The sequence below is a fragment of the Hemitrygon akajei genome, chromosome 19 (genome assembly GCF_048418815.1).
Source record: "Hemitrygon akajei chromosome 19, sHemAka1.3, whole genome shotgun sequence".
Taxonomy (NCBI): Eukaryota; Metazoa; Chordata; class Chondrichthyes; order Myliobatiformes; family Dasyatidae; genus Hemitrygon; species Hemitrygon akajei.
In genome coordinates, this window is record NC_133142.1 from 57129419 (window position 1) to 57149539 (window position 20121).

The 20121-nt window shown below is 46.8% G+C and overlaps 2 protein-coding genes across 2 annotated transcripts in view; one reads left to right on the plus strand and one right to left on the minus strand.

The window, feature by feature from the left end:
• Positions 1 to 7824, plus strand: part of LOC140741951 (cadherin-related family member 4-like) — a 32495-nt gene extending 24671 nt beyond the window's left edge. The window contains exons 8-9 of the mRNA XM_073072560.1: positions 2319 to 2346; positions 4292 to 7824. Coding sequence (XP_072928661.1) covers positions 2319 to 2346; positions 4292 to 4347 — 84 coding nt within the window. The 3' untranslated portion in view covers positions 4348 to 7824. The remainder of the gene's footprint in view (positions 1 to 2318; positions 2347 to 4291) is intronic.
• Positions 7825 to 13706: 5882 nt separating this feature from the next.
• parp3 (poly (ADP-ribose) polymerase family, member 3) overlaps positions 13707 to 20121 on the minus strand; it is a 37384-nt gene continuing 30969 nt past the window's right edge. The window contains exons 8-11 of the mRNA XM_073072559.1: positions 19301 to 19381; positions 18354 to 18531; positions 17682 to 17828; positions 13707 to 15587 (exon numbers count right to left, since the gene is read on the minus strand). Of these exons, the coding sequence (XP_072928660.1) occupies positions 15418 to 15587; positions 17682 to 17828; positions 18354 to 18531; positions 19301 to 19381 (576 nt within the window). The 3' untranslated portion in view covers positions 13707 to 15417. The remainder of the gene's footprint in view (positions 15588 to 17681; positions 17829 to 18353; positions 18532 to 19300; positions 19382 to 20121) is intronic.

A 20121-nucleotide genomic window follows, 5' to 3' on the forward strand; every position in this document is an offset into this window, starting at 1 on the left:
CTACCCCTGTTCTAACTCTACATTTCCTCTTTTATACCTGATCAGTCCTACCTTCGCTCTAGTCATCATCCTGTAGACTTCCTTGGGGTTATCCTTAATTCTTAATCCTACTCACCAACACCTTTTTATGTCCCTCCTAGCTCTACTAAGTCTATTCTTAAGCTCTTTCCTGGATACCTTAAAACTCTCAAGAGACCTGACTCCTGAACTTTAAGTAAACTCCTTTCTTCCTCTTGACCAGATGTTCCACTTCTCGTGTCCACTTCCTTCACCCTGCCATCCTTTCCCTGCCTCAATGGGACAAACTTATCCAGAAGTACTTCCTAAACAACCTCCATGTTTTCCTGAGTATATCCAATCCCAATTTATGCTCCCAAGTTCCTGCCTAATATCATCATAATGCCCCTCCACAACTAAATGCTTTCCCATACCATCTGCTCCTATCCCTCTTCAAGGCTGTGGTAAAAGTCAGAGAGTTGTGGTCAGTGTCTCTGAAATGCTCACCCATCCAGAGATCTGTCACCTGACTAGGTTCATTGCCTAGTACCAGATCGAGTATGGCCTCTCTTCTAGTCAGCCTATCGAGGGACCAATATGGACTACGAATTCTGACTGCTTATAAGCATAGCTGAGTCGGTTTGCATGTGAAGGAGTGTATATGTCTGTAACTGTGAGGATGTATGTTTGTCTATCCAAATGTGTGTAAGAAAATACTGTATATTTATCAGTTTATATTAGTGTCTGTGAATATGTGGATATTGATGTTTGTGTTTCTGAGTTTGTGAGTCTACATTAAAGTATATCTGTGTGAGAATGTGTATACAATAGTGTGTGTTTCTGTGACTATGTACAAGTGTGTAGTGTTTAATAGTACATTTGTGTGTCTCTGTAAGTGTGTATGAATGGGTATGTGTATGGAAAGAGGTAACATTCCCTGCTGGGAAATTTGTCTCCCCTTCCTCCTGCCTTTTCATCATTGCACGCCTCTCTCTCTGTCCCACCTTGAACATGGGATGTGTTTCTGCCTCTGTTGCTAACTGTGCTCCTCTCTGGGTTTATTCATTGAACCAACTGGCACAACCCTCATCACTGCAGAATAGTAATAAGATGACCACTTTGATCACTTTGTACTAAAATTGACTTTTTTTCTTCTAATTGTATTACTTGTTGAAGTTGTGTTTACTGCAACCTGTTTTCCTTGTGGATGCTGCTTACTGTATATGATGCAATGTGCCTGTGTTGCTGCTGCGGGATTTCATTGCACCTAGACAGGTCGTAGAGCATTACCGCACAGAAACAGGCTCTTGAGCTCATAGAGTCCAAGTCAAGCTGTTGTTCTGCCTAGATCCATCTACCCACACCTGAACCATGGCCCTCCACACCCTCCCATCCATGTACTTACCCAAATTTTTCTTAAATGTCAAAATTGAATCCACATCCACCACTTCCACTGGCATACAGGTGCATACCTTACTGCCACCTCTCCTTCTCTGTTATTGTTCTGTCATCATTTACTGCAAGCATTGCCTCTTCCTCTCTCAATTTCTCGCTTTCTTTCTCTTCCCATCCCCTCTCCCTCTCTCTGTCCCTTTCAGTTTATATGTGGTCTGTTTGTCTCTGCATCCAAGATTTGAAGTGATGTCTAGAGTCGCAGAGCACTGCAGCACAGAAAGAGGCCTTTTGGTCCATCTACTTTGTGCTGTACTATGATTCTGCTTAATCCCAACCACATCCAAATGTCTCTTAAATGCTAAAACTGAGCCTGCACCCACCAGTTGTATTGGCAGCTCGTTCAACACTTTCACCACCCTCTGTGTAAAGAAGTTCAGCCCCAGGTTCCCCTTAAACATTTCACCTTTCATCCTTAACCTGTGACCTCTAGTTCTTGTCATGCCTGTCCTCAGTGGAAAAAGCCGACTAGCGTTTACCCTATCTATACCCCTCATAAGTTTGTATATCTTTCTCCTATCTCCCCTCATTCTCCAATGCTCCAGGGAATAAAATCCTAACCTATTCAACTTCTCCCCTATAACTCCGGTCCTCAGATCCCAGCAGCATCCTTTTTCTTGTAAATTGTCTAGTTCACAATTAACAATTGTTAATAAATCAACTCTTGCTGTGGTCTATTAACTTTTATTGTGATATTACTAAATTGTTCTGCATCAGCTTGGAATGAATTGACCCCAGATGCTTCAGTTTACTGTGACGTTTAGGAAACATCTGCACAGCTGTTCCTCGGATCTCTGTAGTGAAATACCGAGGGAGGTGGGTGCAGCAGAGACAATTCATCGATTATTTGTTGCTCTTTGTTCCCACAGCAGTTTGATGGTCGAGCGATCGATGCACGTAAGTCTGGAGTTGGTTCCCTTGCACTCTCTGGATCGATGACTGACGGGTGGAAATAGTTAATGTGAGGGGTCACCATTTTAAGGAGACTGGAGGGAAGTATGGGGGGAGGGGTGTTAGAGACAGCTTTGTATACAGAGTGCTGCCGGGGTGGTGGCAGAAGTAGATACATTAGGGGCATTTCAGAACCTCTTACAATGATAGGAAAATGGAGGGTTATGCAGGAGGGAAGGGTTAGATTGATCGCAGAATAGGTTAAAAGCTTGGCACAACATCAGAAATTATTGGCTTCTGTAAAGAAGAGCCGGAGCAAAACTGGGTGATTCGTCCATTGAGGCATGTGGGTTTGGATGGAGTAATGCTGTCTCAGTTAAATGGGTACAGTATCATTGTTATGTTATATGGCTCAGAAAGTTGGACAATATCTAGTAACGTGAGGAAATGAATTGAAGCAGCAGAGATGTGGTTTTGAGGAGGATGCAAAGAATTTCATGGATGAAACTAATATCTAACGAGGACCTCATGAACAGAACAAGCACAAAAAGAGAAATAATGTATGAGATCATGAAAAGCCAATGTAACTTCATTGGACATGTGATTAGGAAAGAGGAGTTAGAATGCACGGTATTTATGGGAAAGATTGAAGGGAAGAAAGCAAGAGGAAGACGAAGACAAATGATGATGGAGACAGCAGCCAGAGAACTGGAAATAAATACCAATGAATTGATCCACTTGACCCGAAACAGGAGTGTGTGGGCCATGGCAGTCAAAGCTCAAACTGGGCCTGGTACCTGATGATGATGATGACAGCATCATTGTGTAAGTGAGGTGAATTAGCATCTTGTATACGTGTGGTGATGGGGAGTGAAGTGGTGTGAGGTTAGTGTGAATAGTTGGTGACAGATGAGACACAATATAGATGAAAGGTTACAGGGCCATCAGCTGGAAGGGAGGGGCTGATTGCCGAGATGGAGGAAAGAGGTGGCTATTCAATGTAGAAAGAGTTGGTTTGCTGGTTGTGTTAGAATAATGGGGAGCTGAGGGTTAGGCGATACACAGTCCATATGAATGGTGGTGGATGGGATGGTGCTTTTCCTTGTGAGAATTGTGTAGTTTATGTTTAATTTGTTTTTATTGTGAATGCTGTTTATATGATGCTATGTGCCTGATGGACAAAGTGCAGGGGAGGGCAATTGGCTGAGGAGAGAGTGGGGTATGGGCAGATTTGGAGATGGGAGTTGGGTGGGCTGTGGGGAGGGGAGAGTAAGTTACCAAGAATGGATTTATGTTGATAGCAATCCAGCCTCTCCTTCTGCACTTTGCTATGGGTCTGAGATTTTTATGAGTCTGTGGGGATGTTGCATTTCTTCGTGGAGACTTTGGGCACACCCTTGAATTGTTTACCTGGGAGTCGGAGAGATGAAGGCACAGAGCCGCCAACTGTGCTTGTTCATCTGCATGCACCGTCCTTATTCTTCTGGCTTTCTCTGTGGGTAGACTGTTGTTAATTCAGCACTGGGGCAACCCGCAGCTGACAAACAGTCAATTAATCAGAGTCAGAGAGCCTGCAAACATGCCCTTCGACCCAACTGATCCGTGTCAACCAATGATCCCATTTAGGTAAGTCCTATTTGACTGCTTTTGCCCTATGTCCCTTACGATCTTTCTTATCCACGTACTTGTCCAAGTTCCCTTGAAAGGGAAATTACACAGCTTTATATACATGAAAAATAGAAGATATTGGCAATTTCATTAATTCTGAACATGTAGAGGAACAGGGATGGAGGACAGGAGATTTTAAATAACCTAGGAGTTAATGTTCCAAAGATGAAAGGTATGGGTTTGGGGCAAGCAACTAAAACCCAGCTTGAGGAGGATAGTGAATTAAATCTAACTTTACAAATGACCATGTTTACATATCACTGAATGAAATATTTCCTTCCAGGCACCGGAAGAGCTTACCTTTTCAACTCTGTAACTGGTACGCGGCGCTGGGTGTAAGAGGATGAGGACCCTCTATCAAGAGTCCCTCGCTCCCATGTACAGAGTACACGCTAGGGTTGTGTTAATTTACTGTCATCTTGCTGAAATTCTGGTAGCTCATCACCATTATTCTTGGGAGTTTTGTTCCAGGGTATAATCACGTTCATAATATCCACTGGACCACTGCTGCATCACATCAGTGACCCTCTACAAACACAAACACTGTCCCTGTCACACATCTTACCCCTTCTCTTCTTCTCACCTGCCCATCACCTCCCTCTGGTGCACCTCTTCTCTCATGGAGAACTCTCCTCTCCTATCAGATTCCTTCCTTTTTGGCCCTTTACCTCTTCACCTATCACCTTTCAGATTTTCACTTCATCTCCCCCCCCCACTCACCTGGTCTCACCCATCACTTGCCAGATTGTGTTACTTCCCTACCCCCTGCCCCCACCACTCTTATTCTGGTTTCTTCCCACTTCCTTTCCAGGCCTGATGAAGGGTCGTGGCCCAAAGTGTCGACAGTTTACTCCTCTCCATCGATGCTGCCCGACCTGCTGTGTTTCTCCAACACTTTGAGGATACTGCCCTTTCACACACCTGTTGCTAGTGGATTATGTGCAAATAGGTAGTTGTAATCTGCAATGAATCATAAACCTTTTGTGCTAGTTGCCAGTTTAATGTTAAAGGATATCTGGATGATGTGAATTCTTTCACTAGCCCAAAAAGGAGGAGCTGAAGATGGAAAAGGAATTTCAGTTTTGGCCATCTTTCCTTGCATCAGAATATACTCAGTGTGTGCAAGTGGAGTGGCTCGAGGGCTCGAGGGCTGAAGGCCTCGCTGGCAGCATCAACTGGAGTGGGAAAGTGGGAAAGAAAAGCAGACTTAGATGTTAAATATTTCAACAAGAAGAGTGGTGGAGAGGTGTGTGTGAGTGTGAGTGTGAATGTAAGTGTGTGGGAGTGTGAATGTGTGTGTGAGAGAGTGTCAGTAAGTGTCTGTGCATGAGAGAGTGTGTGTGACTGTTTGTGTGTGTGAGAGAAAGTGTGTGTCAGTGAGTGTGTGTGTGAGTGAGTGTGTGAGAGTGTGTGTGAGTGAGTGACTGTGTGAGTGATTGTGTGTGAGTATGTGTGTGTGAGTGATTGTGTGTGAGTATGTGTGAGTGTGAGTGAGTGTGTGTGAGTATATGTGTGTGTGAATGTGTGTGTGTGTGTGTGTGTGTTTATATATAGAGCTTTGCAGTTGGTCCTGTGGGCAAGGGTGAGTTAGGATTATACAAGATGCTCAGCCCAGTGAGGAATCATTTGGTCCAAGCTGTCCGTGCTGGCTTCACCCCAGCCTCCTTTGCTAAACCCATCAGTGGAACTCTCTACTCCCTAATTTGTTCCAGCCAGTTCCACATTCTCATCCGATATTGATACCTCTGGTTATACTCATCCCACTGCATCCTCTCTGAGAAAATACCATAATTCTAAAACCCTGTCAGGTCATCCCTCAGCCTTCCCAACTCTCAACGTGCCATCCTGGCATCTATTCCCTCACATTCTTGCATCATTTCTGTACCCGCTCTCTAGTCCCTCTACACCCTTCCCATAATATAATGACCAGGACTCCAAGTGTATCTCAAACAAGACATGGTACAGCTTTAGCATTAGTTCCCAACTTTTCCATTATGTCCCTCTGGAAATGAATCCTGCTGTTTGTCTGCTTTCTTTATGATCTTGTGAACATGTGGCACAACTTTTTGTGATTAGACATAAGAAGACAGATCATTACAACACAGTACAGGGCCTTTGGCCCATAATGTTGTGCTAATTTTTTAACCTACTCTAAGAGCAATCTAATGCTTCCCTCCTACATGGCCCAACATTTTTGTACCATCCATGTGGCTATCTAAGTGTTTCTTAAATGCCCGTCATGTATCTCTCTCTCTACCGTCACCCCCAGCAGGGCGATCCACACACCCACCACTCTTTGTGTACTTACCTCTGACATATGCCTTATCCTTTCCTCCAATCACCTTAAAATTATGCCCCCTTGGCTTAACCATTTCCGCCGTGGGAATTCATGCATTTTTAATTCAAGATTGAAATATTCTTGTTCTTCTACCCTATCTATTGAAGTATAAATTAACCACCCCTATTCTTGCTACCAGAGTGCTCATCCTTCATTTGCCTTGGACTTCATTGACAAATAATTGTGCAAGTTTATTATTGAGCATTTCCCACAGTTTGCAGACGTAGGGACTGTATTTTTGTTTCCAGGGACTAAATTGTTTGTGAAGAGCAGTGTGGTCTCTTTGAAACACCACCCACACACCCTCACACACCACCCTTTCCTCCTGTTTTCTCTCCTGAAGCCAGAAAGTAACCTAATGGGTGACATTTCCCAGTGCTACTTTCTCCAACCTCACTTGCTGATCTATGGGACTCCTAATCAAACGCCCTTTGGAGATCTAAATGAATTATATGTGTTGCACTTTGATTGTCTGCCCTATAACCTACTGAAAAAATCAATAAGGTTGAGCAAGCCAGATCTTTATTTTTGGTATTCATGTGGGCTATTCATTTGTTTCTAAACGTTCTTCTAACCTCTTCATTAGGAATTATTCCACTACCTTTCCCACCACTAATGTTAAGCAGAATGGTCTCTACTCCTTACTAGTTAGATTGGGATACAAAGGAGTGAGATATATCTTCACCATGAGGAAGCAGGGAGAGGACATCTACAGAATTTGTTCCAACCAGTTTGGGAATGAGATGACTGATCACAGGAGTATTATTCAGTGCAAAGTTTAAGGGTCAGGGGCTACAGGAGAGATGCAGCACAGAATCAAGCTCATCTTGGCCATTGTCCACAATGTTCATCAACTACCCATTGACTCCAATCCTGCACTAATCCCAATATTCTTCCTGCTCATTAACACTCCCCCAGCCCCATCTTCTGCTACTCAGACACTAGGAGCTGTTCATGGTGGTCGAATTACCTGCTAACTCACAGACCTTTGGAACTGGGAGGAACATGGAGTATGTGGTCACAGAAGGACCATGAAAATTTGACAAGAGCAGGTCCAATAGATTAGACCCAGGTCTTTTGTGCTGTGAGCTATTCCACTCTGCTGTTCCAGCTGTCAGAGTGTCAGTTTTCTCCAGATGTACAGACAGGGACGCTTAATGAATAGGTATCTAGGAATGCAGAATGAAAGGGGGAAAGAAACTGTTCCAAGTGCATGTGTTAGTCAGAAATTCAGGTGCAAGAGTATTCAGATGATAACAATGAAGGACAAGTACACAGGATAAGACAGGGCTCCTTCACAGCAGCAATGAGAGGACATGACAGTGTAAGTCACGTACTTTACCACCCCACCCCCACTGGGAACTCCATCACAGTTCTTTCAAGTTGCATTTTAAAGAATAGCAACTTTTCCTAGTGTTGTCTGTAACATACCGACTATTAATTAAAACGTGGTTTTCAGAGTGAAAAATTTTTAAAAACTATTTCTAAGTGTGACTGTTTCTGATGAGGTGAGGTGAGGGATTTCTGGACACTGCTCCTGCCAACACTGATACGTACTGTTAGGGTGTATTCTAGAGATATGGAATATGGCAAATATTAATCTCAACAGCAGCCAGTCTTCAGATCTGAATATGGATTGTAGATTGAGTTTAAATGCAACTCAGAACACTGGTCTTCCTGGAGCTGCAGACAGGGGCCGATTGCAAACCACGAAACACTCCACTGACTTGAGATGCCTGCATTTGCATGAATGCAGCTCAGAGACAGAGGTGATTAACATTCAATCTGATGTGTCCAGAGTGTTGCTGTGAAGATTTAGGTGTTTGAAAATTATATATAACTCAGTAGAAGCCTGTTTGACTCAGCTGTAGAGTCAAATAGCATGGAAGCATGCACAACTGGCCCATACTGCCCAAGATGCCCACTTCAGCTAGTTCCATTTGCTGACACAAAATGCTGGTGGAACACAGCAGGCCAGGCAGCATCTATAGGGAGAAGCACTGTCAACGTTTCGGACAGAGACCCTTCGTCAGGACTAACTGAAAGAAAAGATAGTAAGAGATTTGAAAGTAGTGGGGGGGGAGGGGAAAATGCGAAATGATAGAAGACTGGAGGGGGTGGGGTGAAGCTGAGAGCCGGAAAGGTGATTGGCAAAAGGGATACAGAGCTGGAGAAGGGAAAGGATCATGGGATGGGAGGCCTAGGGAGAAAGAAAAGGAGAGGGGAGCTCCAGAGGGAGATGGAGAACAGGCAGTGATGGGCAGAAAGAGAGGGAAAAAAAAGGAGGGGAGAAAAAACTAAATATATCAGGGATGGGGTAAGAAGGGGAGGGGGTCATTAATGGAAGTTAGAGAAGTCAATGTTCATGCCATCAGGTTGGAGGCTACCCAGATGGAATATAAGGTGTTGTTCCTCCAACCTGAGTGTGGCTTCATCTTGACAGTAGAGGAGGCCATGGATAGACATATCAGAATGGGAATGGGACGTGGAATTAAAATGTGTGGCCACTGGGAGATCCTGCTTTCTCTGGCGGACAGAGCGTAGGTGTTCAGCGAAACGGTCTCCCAGTCTGCGTCGGGTCTCACCAATATATAAAAGGCCACACCGGGAGCACCGGACACAGTATACCACACCAGCCGACTCACAGGTGAAGTGTTGCCTCACCTGGAAGGACTGTCTGGGGCCCTGAATGGTGGTGAGGGAGGAAGTGTAAGGGCAGGTGTAGCACTTGTTCCGTTTACAAGGATAAGTGCCAGGAGGGAGATCGGTGGGAAGGGATGGGGGGGACGAGTGGACAAGGGAGTTGCGTAGGGAGCGATCCCTGCGGAAAGCAGAAAGAGGGGGAGAGGGACCACCAGCCTCACTCCCCCCTCTGATCCCATCTCTCATCCGTGCCGGGTCTTTACCATTCCCTCCAACCTTCAACTCTCTGAGGCAGAGCGCTCTGTCCTCAGTAAGGGCCTCAGCTTTGTCCCCCTTCGCCCACACCTCAGCGAGTTCCGCGTACGCCATGATGCCGAACTCTTATTCTGCCGGCTCCATCTCCAACCTTACTTCTTTGGCAAGGACTCTCCTACCCCCACCGATGACTCCTTCTCCCGTCTTCAACCCTCCTCCTCTTCATGGACACCCCACTCTGGTCTTCTGCCTGCTCTGGATCTCTTTATTGCTAATTGTCGACGGGACATCAACCATCTCGACTTCACCCCACCCTGTTCCAATTCCAACCTCACTCCTTCCAAACGCTCTGCTCTCTGCTCCCTCCGCATCAATCCCAACCTCACTATAAAACCCATTGATAAGGGGGGAGCTGTTGTTGTCTGGCGTACTGACCTCTACCTGGCCAAGGCACAGCGACAACTCTCTGATACCTCCTCTTATTTACCCCTTGATCATGACCCCACTAAGGAGCACCAGGCCACTGTCTCCCATACCATCACCAACCTTATCAGCTCTGGGGATCTCCCATCCACTGCCACCAACCTCATAGTTCCCACACCCCGCACTTCCCATTTCTACCTCCTACCCAAGATCCACAAACCTGCCTGTCCAGGTAGACCCATTGTCTCAGCTTGCTCCTGCCCCACTGAACTCATTTCTGCATACCTTGACACTGTTTTATCCCCCCTTGTTCAATCTCTTCCCACCTATGTTCGTGACATTTCTCACACTGAATTTTTTCAATGATTTTAAGTTCCCTGGCCCCCACCGCCTTATTTTTACCATGGACGTCCAGTCCCTATATACCTCCATCCCCCACCAGGAAGGTCTCAAAGCTCTCCGCTTCTTTTTGGATTCCAGACCCAACCAATTCCCCTCTACCACCAATCTCCTCCGTCTAGCGGAATTAGTTCTTACTCTCAATAATTTCTCCTTTGGCTCCTCCCACTTTCTCCAAACCAAAGGTGTAGCCATGGGTACCCGCATGGGTCCCAGTTATGCCTGCCTTTTTGTTGGCTTTGTGGAACAGTCCATGTTCCAAGTCTATACGGGTATCCGTCCCCCTCTTTTCCTTCGCTACATCAACGACTGTATTGGCGCTGCCTCCTGCATGCATGCTGAGCTCGTTGACTTCATTAACTTTGCCTCCAACTTTCACCCTGCCCTCAAATTTACCTGATCCATTCCTGCCACCTCCCTCCCCTTTTTTGATCTTTCTGTCTCCATCTCTGGAGATGGCTTATCTACTGATATCTACTATAAGCCTACAGACTCTCACAGCTACCTGGAGTATTCCTCTTCCCATCCTGTCTCTTGCAAAAATGCTATCCCTTTCTCACAATTCCTCCGTCTCCGCTGCATCTGCTCTCAGGATGAGGTTTTTAATTCCAGGACGAAGGAGATGTCTTCCTTTTTTAAACAAAGGGGCTTCCCTTCTTCCACCATCAACTCCGCTCTCAAACGCATTTCTCCCATTTTCTGCACATCTGCTCTCACCCCATCTGCTCGCCACCCCACTCGGGATAGGGTTCCCCTTGTCTTCACCTACCACCCTACCAGCCTCCGGGTCCAACGTATAATTCTCCGTAACTTCTGCCACCTCCAATGGGATTCCACTACCCAGCTCATCTTTCCCTCCCCCACTCTTTCTGCTTTTTGCAGGGATCGCTCCCTACGCGACTCCCTTGTCCATTCGATTCCACCCCATCCCTTCCCACCGATCTTCCTCCTGGCACTTATCCTTGTAAGCGGAACAAGTGCTACACCTGCCCTTACACTTCCTCCCTCACCACCATTCAGGGCCCCAGACAGTCCTTCCAGGTGAGGCGACACTTCACCTGTGAGTCGGCTGGTGTGGTATACTGTGTCCAGTGCTCCCGGTGTGGCCTTTTATATATTGGTGAGACCCGACGCAGACTGGGAGACCGTTTCGCTGAACACCTACGCTCTGTCCGCCAGAGAAAGCAGGATCTCCCAGTGGCCACACATTTTAATTCCACATCTCATTCCCATTCTGATATGTTTATCCATGGCCTCCTCTACTGTCAAGATGAAGCCACACTCAGGTTGGAGGAACAATACCTTATATACCAGCTGGGTAGCCTCCAACCTGATGGCATGAACACTGACTTCTCTAACTTCCGTTAATGCCCCTCCTCCCCTTCTTACCCCATCCCTGATATATTTAGTTTTTCCCCCCTCCTTTTTTTCCCTCTCTTTCTGCCCATCACTCTGCCTGTTCTCCATCTCCCTCTGGTGCTCCCCTCCCCCTTTCTTTCTCCCTAGGCCTCCCGTCCCATGATCCTTTCCCTTCTCCAGCTCTGTATCCCTTTTGCCAATCACCTTTCCGGCTCTCAGCTTCACCCCACCCCCTCCGGTCTTCTCCAGTCATTTCACATTTCCCCCTCCCCCTCCTACTTTCAAATCTCTTACTATCTTTCCTTTCAGTTAGTCCTGAAAAAGGGTCTCGGCCCGAAACTTCGACAGCGCTTCTCCCTATAGATGCTGCCTGACCTGCTGCGTTCCACCAGCATTTTGTGTGTGTTGTTTGAATTTCCAGCATCTGCAGATTTCCTCGTGTCTCCATTTGCTGACTTTGGCCCATATCCCTAAACCTTTCCTATCCATGTATCTGCTCAGACGTTGTTATGTACTTTCCTCAAACACTTGTACTAGCAGCTCATTCCATATACAGACTGTGCTCTGGGTTCAAAGTTGCCCTCGCACTCCTACAAAATCTCTCTTTTCTCAACCTTTAGTTTTTGGTTCCCCAAACCCGGGGAAAGGACAGTGCATTCACTCTGTTGATGCCCCTCAGGCTCCTGTGCTCCAATTAATAAAGCCCTAGTCTGTTCAACTTCCCTCCATAACTCAGTCGCTCGAGTACTGACAATGTCCTCCTAAATCTTTTCTGCACTCAGATTAATTTCCTCATTGCTATGAAAGGGTCTACAAAACTGAACACAATATTTCAAATGTGGCCTCATCAATGTCTTGTACAACTGTAAGCTGCATGCCTAGAAGCAGTTAACGTGAATGATGTGAGGGACTCCCTTATAAAGGATAGAGCACCAGACATGCATCGTGCATTGTCCTTTATTTCCAGGATTGTTTCATCTTGAGAGGGAATGTTGATCTGATCTGTAGTGAACATGGCTGAACATGATCCATGCATGTCTATCCTCCCCATACTCCCTGGCGAGATTCCGAACCGTGCGTGGGCTCTGAGGTTCTCCGACATGTGAGCCTTTGGACCACGGACCCACTCAGCTGGAAGACGCCAGAAGCTCGCTGAGTATGATGAATGTTACCTCTGGCCGGGGACAGGGATCCCAGGTGGAAAGGTCCTATCTGGCTGACCCACCATAGGTCAGAGATATCAGGAGTGCACAGCTCAGGGCTTACATGCAGCAGGAGTTGTGGGTAGTCCAGGTCAAGGTAAGAATGGCAGAACCTGTGTGCATATGGAACTTGTCCTGGCTTCAGGATTCTGAGGTGCTCCTAGCCACTGAGTGCAGGAGACATGACAGGAGTTTTAAAACAGCAAATTCTCAGAACTGGGCGAGGAGCATATACTGCAATCTGTCTGAAGGATATTTATTGGAAGCAATCGCTGCTCTTCATGGAATCGCACAGCAGGTTGAGAGCAAAGGCAGGGCCTCTGATTAACAACACATCTTCGGGGGGGGGGGGGGGATCCTTCAGCATTTGGGTGTGGGGTATGTGTACGGGCTTTAAGCCAGAGGATTGGACCCTCCAGAGTAGGGGTTCCCAACCTGGCATGAAAAAGGTTTGGAAGCCCTGTTCTAGAGGCTGAGGTAAGAGCTGGTTACACTGTCTCACCCTTAGCTTTTACTGAGACTGTCACTGAGTGTGGACAGAGGCTGCGGTGACACACAGAGTGGGGAGGGACTGAGGGCAGTGTAAGTGAGGGATCAGGGTAGAGAGGAAGTAAACAAGGAGGTAAAGGACAGCTAAGGGAGTGACTAAGAAAGAGACAAGTAGAGAGGGAGACACACATAAAATGCCGGAGGAACTCAGCCAGCCAGGCAGCATCAATGGAAAACAGAACAGTCAACGTTTCAGGCCGAGACCCTTCAACAGGACTGGGACAAAAAGATGAGGAGTCAGATCTCCAGCTGCTGAAGGGGTTCAGCCTGAAACATTGACTACACTATTTTCCATCGATGCGATGCTGTCCGGCCTGCTGAGTTCCTCCAGCATTTTGTGTGTGCCGCTTGAATTTCCAGCATCTGCAGATTTTCTCTCGTGGCAGGCAGAGAGAAGAGACCTGTGTAGTGTTACATATGAAGGAAGGGCATATTGTTAGGAAGGACAGAAAGCAGCCTTGTGAGTGGAGGGCACTGAGGACTAGTAAAAGGAACACCAAAAACAATGATAGACTTTCACTGCGAGATGATTCACCAGCTTGAACAAGAGAATGCTTTAATAGTGCAGATACATCAGAAGCTTGCAGTCAACATTAAGAGAGACTAATTACAGGACCATCTATAGAGTGCAACATCCCAATAGAGGAAATCTTGCACCTAGCAATAGGTTGAAATACAGGTGCAGAGTACTCCACAGTGAGACCCACCAACATGGGGTCAACCATCCAAGGTTGCCACAGACAGCCTTCCTGCCCCATATTCCTGACTAGGGAGGAGCTGTCTTGTGCAGAGTACAGGGTCCCGACACCATGGCCAACCTAGGGCTTATAATCGCTTGCACCCCCAACAGAACTATCAAGTCAGCGTCCTCCACCCTAGCTAACCCCAGTTCAAAGGTCAGCTAGCAACACACATTACTCAACTTCCATTTCTGCCAGTCAGTCTCATGCCACTCACTCTCAATATAATGGGGAGAAATGCGAGATGCTTGGAAAAGAGGTGGGGTATCGAGGAAGGTCCACAGACTATTAATTAGATACAATGAAACCAGAATCAAACCATGTCCGTCTGTAGCCGGAAACCTGGGAGAACTCACCTTATATCTCCTACTCCAGTGTCAGTCTCCAAGGACAAAGGGAATGCCCTAATGTCAGTCTGCTGGTGGTCTCCAAGCACAAAGGAAGGTAAAATATTGGAAATAAATTTCTCAGACATTCAACAAGAGGCTGGTGTGCTGATGGGGAACAAACCAGCCGTGAAAGTACTTACATTGGCTGTGTGAGAGTTAAAGTGTTTACGTTGATGAAGGGCTCCTGAGGAACCCATGACTGGAGACAAACAAACGGCAATGCAACACCTGCGGTGGGAAATGTACCAGCTCACACTTGTGGTCGAGACCCTTTTCCTCAACTGGCAGCAGTTTGACTTCTTCCCCAGATTCCAGCTTTTCCAGTGTCTACCACTGGGATCAGCGGATCTATTCAAACTAACCGATGTGCCTTGGGGGCAGAATTCCCAAACAACTCTGGGGTTTGGAGATGGTCTGGATGCTAATGCTGTCCAACTTAGCAATCAAGTGAAGTACTCAGTTAGCCTGGAGAGAGGATGTAGGGAGAGTGTGGTGTTCGGACTTAAACCCAGATCAGCTCACTGAGTTTCTCAGGGAGGGGGTGGGGGAGGTTTAGATTCTAACTCACTGAGTTTCTCAGGGAGAGGGTGGGGGAGGTTTAGATTCTAACTCACTGAGTTTCTCAGCCTGTCCAGTGGATGCTGGTCAGTGAATATCCTTGGTAAAGTTCTAGGAGCAGAAACTGTCAGTTTACAATGAGGAAGGGCCAAGGAAGACATCTGTCAGTGCTGCCCATTGCACAAGCCCCAACGTGGCTGGGTTAGAAGCTCCTAGACCATCAGTGCCAACATTAACCCAACACAACATCACCCAGGTGCTATCAACCTATCTGGATTGAAATGGGACTGTCCAGGCAAATGAAGTATAAACCGGCCCAGATGAACAGGCCTGTACTTGGTGACAAGAAAGAACCCATTCTTAGTGCTCAGCCCCATCACCAATGTGATAGGTCCCACCTGCACATGGGATCTCATTCCACCCTTTAGTACCTGCAAAGCAGAACAGCAACAGTGGTTAAATGTGTACGTTCAAAAGCTGTCCCAATAAAAGAAAGCAAGCTTGCTCTGGCTCCTTCAACTTGAATGTTTCTGGGAGGCTGGTGGAAAGAGCTCTCAGTACCGCACCTGCACCAGGTAACGAAGGCGTGCCTGGCTTTCCTGGTAGATGACGTACTCACTCTGGCTAAAGCTGGAATTTTTGGCCAGCTTCACCTTCTTGGGTTTACCCTGCGGCACGATCACCTTCTTCTCATCTATAATTTCCACCTTGTCCTGAGAAGGATCTGCAAAGAGCCAGAGAGGAATGAAAAGCAGCGAGCCTCCACTTACCCCCAACCTACACAAGATGCTGGAGGAACTCAGCAGATCAGGTAGCATCTATGGAGAGAAATAAACAGTCAGCATTTCAGGCCAAGACATCAGAAGGGTCTCAGCCTGAAAGCGAGTGACTGTTTATTCCTCTCCATAGATGCTGCCTGACCTGTTGAATTCCTCCGGCATTGTGTTTACTCTGCAGATATATCCAGTATCTGTAGAATCTGCTGTGTTTATAATTTCAAAGTTCAAAGTAAATTTATTGTCAAAGTACATATACTTCACCATATACAACCAAGATTCATTTTCACGTGGGCATACTCAGTAACTCCAAGAAACAGAATATATACAATGAAGGGCCGCACCCAACAGGACAAACAACCAATGTGCAAAAGGCAACAAACTGCAAAAAAAGGGAAAAAAAGAAACAATAATAGTGGGCCGAAGGGCCTGTATTATGCTACAGGTTTTCTATGTTTCTAACTAATGAGATTACCTCCTTCAAAGAAAGGGGCTTCCCTTCCTCCACCATCAATGCTGTTCTCACCTGTATCTCTTCCATTTTGTGAACACTTGCCCTCACACCATCCTCCTGCCATCACACCAAGGATTGGGTTCCACTTGTCCTCACCTACCACCCCACCAACCTTTGCGTGCAGCGCATAATTCTCCGAAACTTCAGCCATCTCCAGTGAGAGATCACTACCAAGCACATCTTTCCCTCCCCCACCCCCCACTTACTGCTTTCCACAGGGATCGCTCCCTATGCAATTCCCTTGTACATTTGCCCCTCCCCACTGATCTCCCTTCCGGCACTTATCCTTGCAAGCAGAACAAGTGCTAAACCTGCCCCTACACCTCGTCCCTCACCACCATTCAGAGTCCCAAACAGTCCTTCCAGGTGAGGTGACACTTCACCTGTGAGTCTGTAGTGGTTATCTACCATATCCGGTGCTCCCAGTGTGGCTTCCTGTATATTGATGTTACCCAATGTAGAATGGGAGACCTCTTCCCCGAGCACCTACAGTCCGCTGGAAAAAGCAGGATTTCCCTGTGGCCACCCATTTTAGTTCCACTTCCCATTCTGACATGTCAGTCCATGGCCTCCTCTACTGTCGCGATGAGGCCACTCTCCGTTTGGAGGAGCAACACCTCATATTCCATTGGGTAGCCTTCAGCCTGATGGCTTGAACATCTATTTCTCAAACTTCTGGTAATGCCCCCATCGTTACCATTCCCATTTTCCTCTCTCAACTTAGCTCCTGACCTACAAATCACACCTCCCTCTGGTGCTCCTCCCAACTTCCTTTCTTCCCTGACCTTCTGTCCTCTCCTATCAGATTCCCCCTTCTCCAGCCCTGTATCTCTTTCACTGATCAAATTCCCAGCTCTTTACTTCACCCCTCCCTCCCTCCTGGTTCCACCTATCACTTTGTGTTTCTTCCTCCCCTCCCCCACCATCTTACTCTTCATCTTTTTTTCTTCAGTCCTGCTGAAGGGTGTCAGCCTGAAACGTCAACTGTACTCTTTTCCACAGATGCTGCCTGGCCTGCTGAGCTCTTCCAGCATTTTGTGTGTGTAACCAGCCATTTAGTCCCTTTTTATTCTCCCCACATTTTCATTGACTTCCTCCAGGTTCTAACACTCGCCTGCATACAAGAGGTAATTTACAGCAGCCAAGTACTCTACTAACCATGTCTTTGGGATGCAAGAGGAAACTGGAGCACCAGGAGGAAACCCACCGAGTCATAAGGAGAACATGCAAACGCCACACAGACAGTGCCCGAGGTTAGGATTGAACTGGGTCTATAAAGCAGTGGGTCTACCAGCTGTGCCACTGAACTACCTGTACATAAACCGGCCACTTGAAGTGCATCCAAAGACATCATTGGTCACGCAGGCAAAATCCAGGGAAAACTGGGTGTGAGGAGCACTTACAAAAGAGGGTTCTGCCGATTCTGTGTCTGTATGCGTGTCATGCACCTCCGTGTATATGCCTATGTGTGTGCGTGGTGCGTGTAGTTTGAGAAGGGCAGCCACTATAAAGTATGGGCTGTACATACCTGGTTCGGTGATGCCACGGGCAACAACGCTGTCAAAGCCCATGGGAGGTTTCCTCAGTTGGGAATTATCATTGAAAATGTAGTGCACATTCCCCAGAGCCACTTCAGTCAGGAACATGATGCCTTCCCTGCTGGATGTGAAACCAACTGCGAAAAGAAACACCAGTCTCAGAGTACAATGTTACTTTTCACCAAACAATAATATCTTCTAACCAGATAAAGCAGGAGTAACTGATGAGCACGAATACAGTGAAGAGGGTAACTATACACAATAAGAGTTGCAAAGTCGACAGATGGAGATTGGAATGATGCAGTTCAAAAAGATGACATGACTATGTAAGTGTAATTGAAAAGCAGCTTGCTGTTCCTTCACAGAAATATTTAACGGATAGAGGGTCAAGGGAGTTAAAAACACTACAGCTCCTTAATTGCTTGTACAATTACTGGCAAGAAAAATACAAGCCATCATGAACTTCTGGTCAAGATGGTGTTGAAGAGCGATCTCTGTTGAAATCATGGCACAGGTTTAGCTGTTTCTCTAAGCTTGTAGGGATGGTTTTGGGGACAGAGAGAGGAGTTAGGGACCAGAGTCCATGATCAGAATGGCCCCGTCTCACCACCTCTATTAATGACAATCAAAGAGGCGATTGGCAGTGTGGACGGTGCCGTTACCGTATCCTGCTGATTTGCTGTTTTCCGATGCAAAGTAGATGCCTCTGCCGACACGCCCCCCCGAGTGCGGCATGATCCTCAGCCCGGTTTTCAGGATGGCAGCAACAACGGCGATGTTGGTCCCGTGCCACAGGAGACGACGGTGCTCGATGCTGTTGTGAGCCTTGAATCGTTCGGCCTGGGAACACAGGAACAGAGTGAACTTGTGCTGGTTGCAGTGCAAGGACATCACCGCGCACTGATGCCCAGATCCAACTGGTTCCAGGCGTTCAGAACTGCCTATGACCAAACGTGGGAGCCAAGAGTCAGCTCCCTCAGCAACATGCCCCCGGTTGCTGCTAATTGTTCAGTTTAGCATCTTCACTGGCTACAGGAGTAGTAACCAGATGACTGGAGGGTGGCAAATGTTCCTCTGTTCAAGAAAGGTAGTAGGGATATTCCTGGTAATTACAAACCAGTGAATCTTACTTCTGTGGTGGCCAAATTATTGGAGAAGATTCTTAGAGACAAAATTTATGAGAAGCACAATGTGATTAAGGGTAGTTTGTGAGGGGCAGGTCATGTCTCACAAGTCTGATTTTAAGGTAAGATTAAAGGTTGGCACAACACTATGGGCTGAAGGGCCTGTGCTGTGCTATCGTGCTTCATGCTCTCTGTTCCAGGTAATGTTGAGCAAAAGATGATGCTGCTCTTCTTGCTCTTACTCTTGGTGATAAACTCTTTGTGGATCTAGCTCTGGCCAATCTAATAGCCTTTGGTGGAGTAAGTGGTGTTAGAGACAAGTAAGGCAACCCTCCTGATTTTCCACATTGCACAACTTCTCTCTGCCCCCACCACAGGGACAGCAGTTGCCTATGACCTCAGCCAGCCCACTACACACTTCACAGCAAGAGCAGCAGCACTTGCCTCAGGAAGGATTTAGGTTCCTCCACTCCACATAAGCTCACCTCTCCTTCCCGGTCCAATCTCCAGACGTTGACAACCTTCAGATTACTGGAACCAGTTTCATCCACATATTTCTTAACAATCTGCAAGGACACAGAGATCCAGAAGGGTTGGAAAAAGAGAAACACTAATGATCTGGGGCGCTATTACCTGCAGCTGGCAATGAAACCAATCCCCTCTCTCCCCACCACCATATCAATGTACCTTCAATAAGATGGCTTCAGAGACTGTGGTGTCAGATGGTTACTCGTGCTGATACCAAAACTGCCGATTCACCATACAACCTGTATAAAATGCAACTGCCTCAGCAACCATGAGACACAGGAGGAAATTAGGCCATTCACCCTTTTAGTCGGCTCTGCCATTCCATCATGGCCAATTTATTAACCCTCTCCTGCCTTCTCCCCACAACCTTTGAAGCCCTTACTATTCAAGAACTTACCATCTTCCGGTTTAAATATACGCAATGATTTGGCTTCCACAGCCATCTCTGGCAATGAATTCAATTCCAGACCCAGAGATTCCCCTAGAACTGAGCCAGGCAGATACCCCATTCAACCACAGCCCCAGTGGGTTGTATGCCAGTGTCGTGGTCATTCTGAAGTTGCTCTGTCATCAGCCCATTTCTCTATCTCCTCTTTGGTTCCCTGCTCCTCACCTCGCCAAGGAAGCTCCAAACTTCTTTTGGAATCTATTTCCTTGTTCCAGTAGAACACTGAACGCCAGGAAGCCACTAGTCATTCATCGTGGGATTCAACTGTGACCTTGGAAGGTCATTCAAAACAGCACCCTGATTCACAGGAATGGGTGTGAGTGGGGTGGG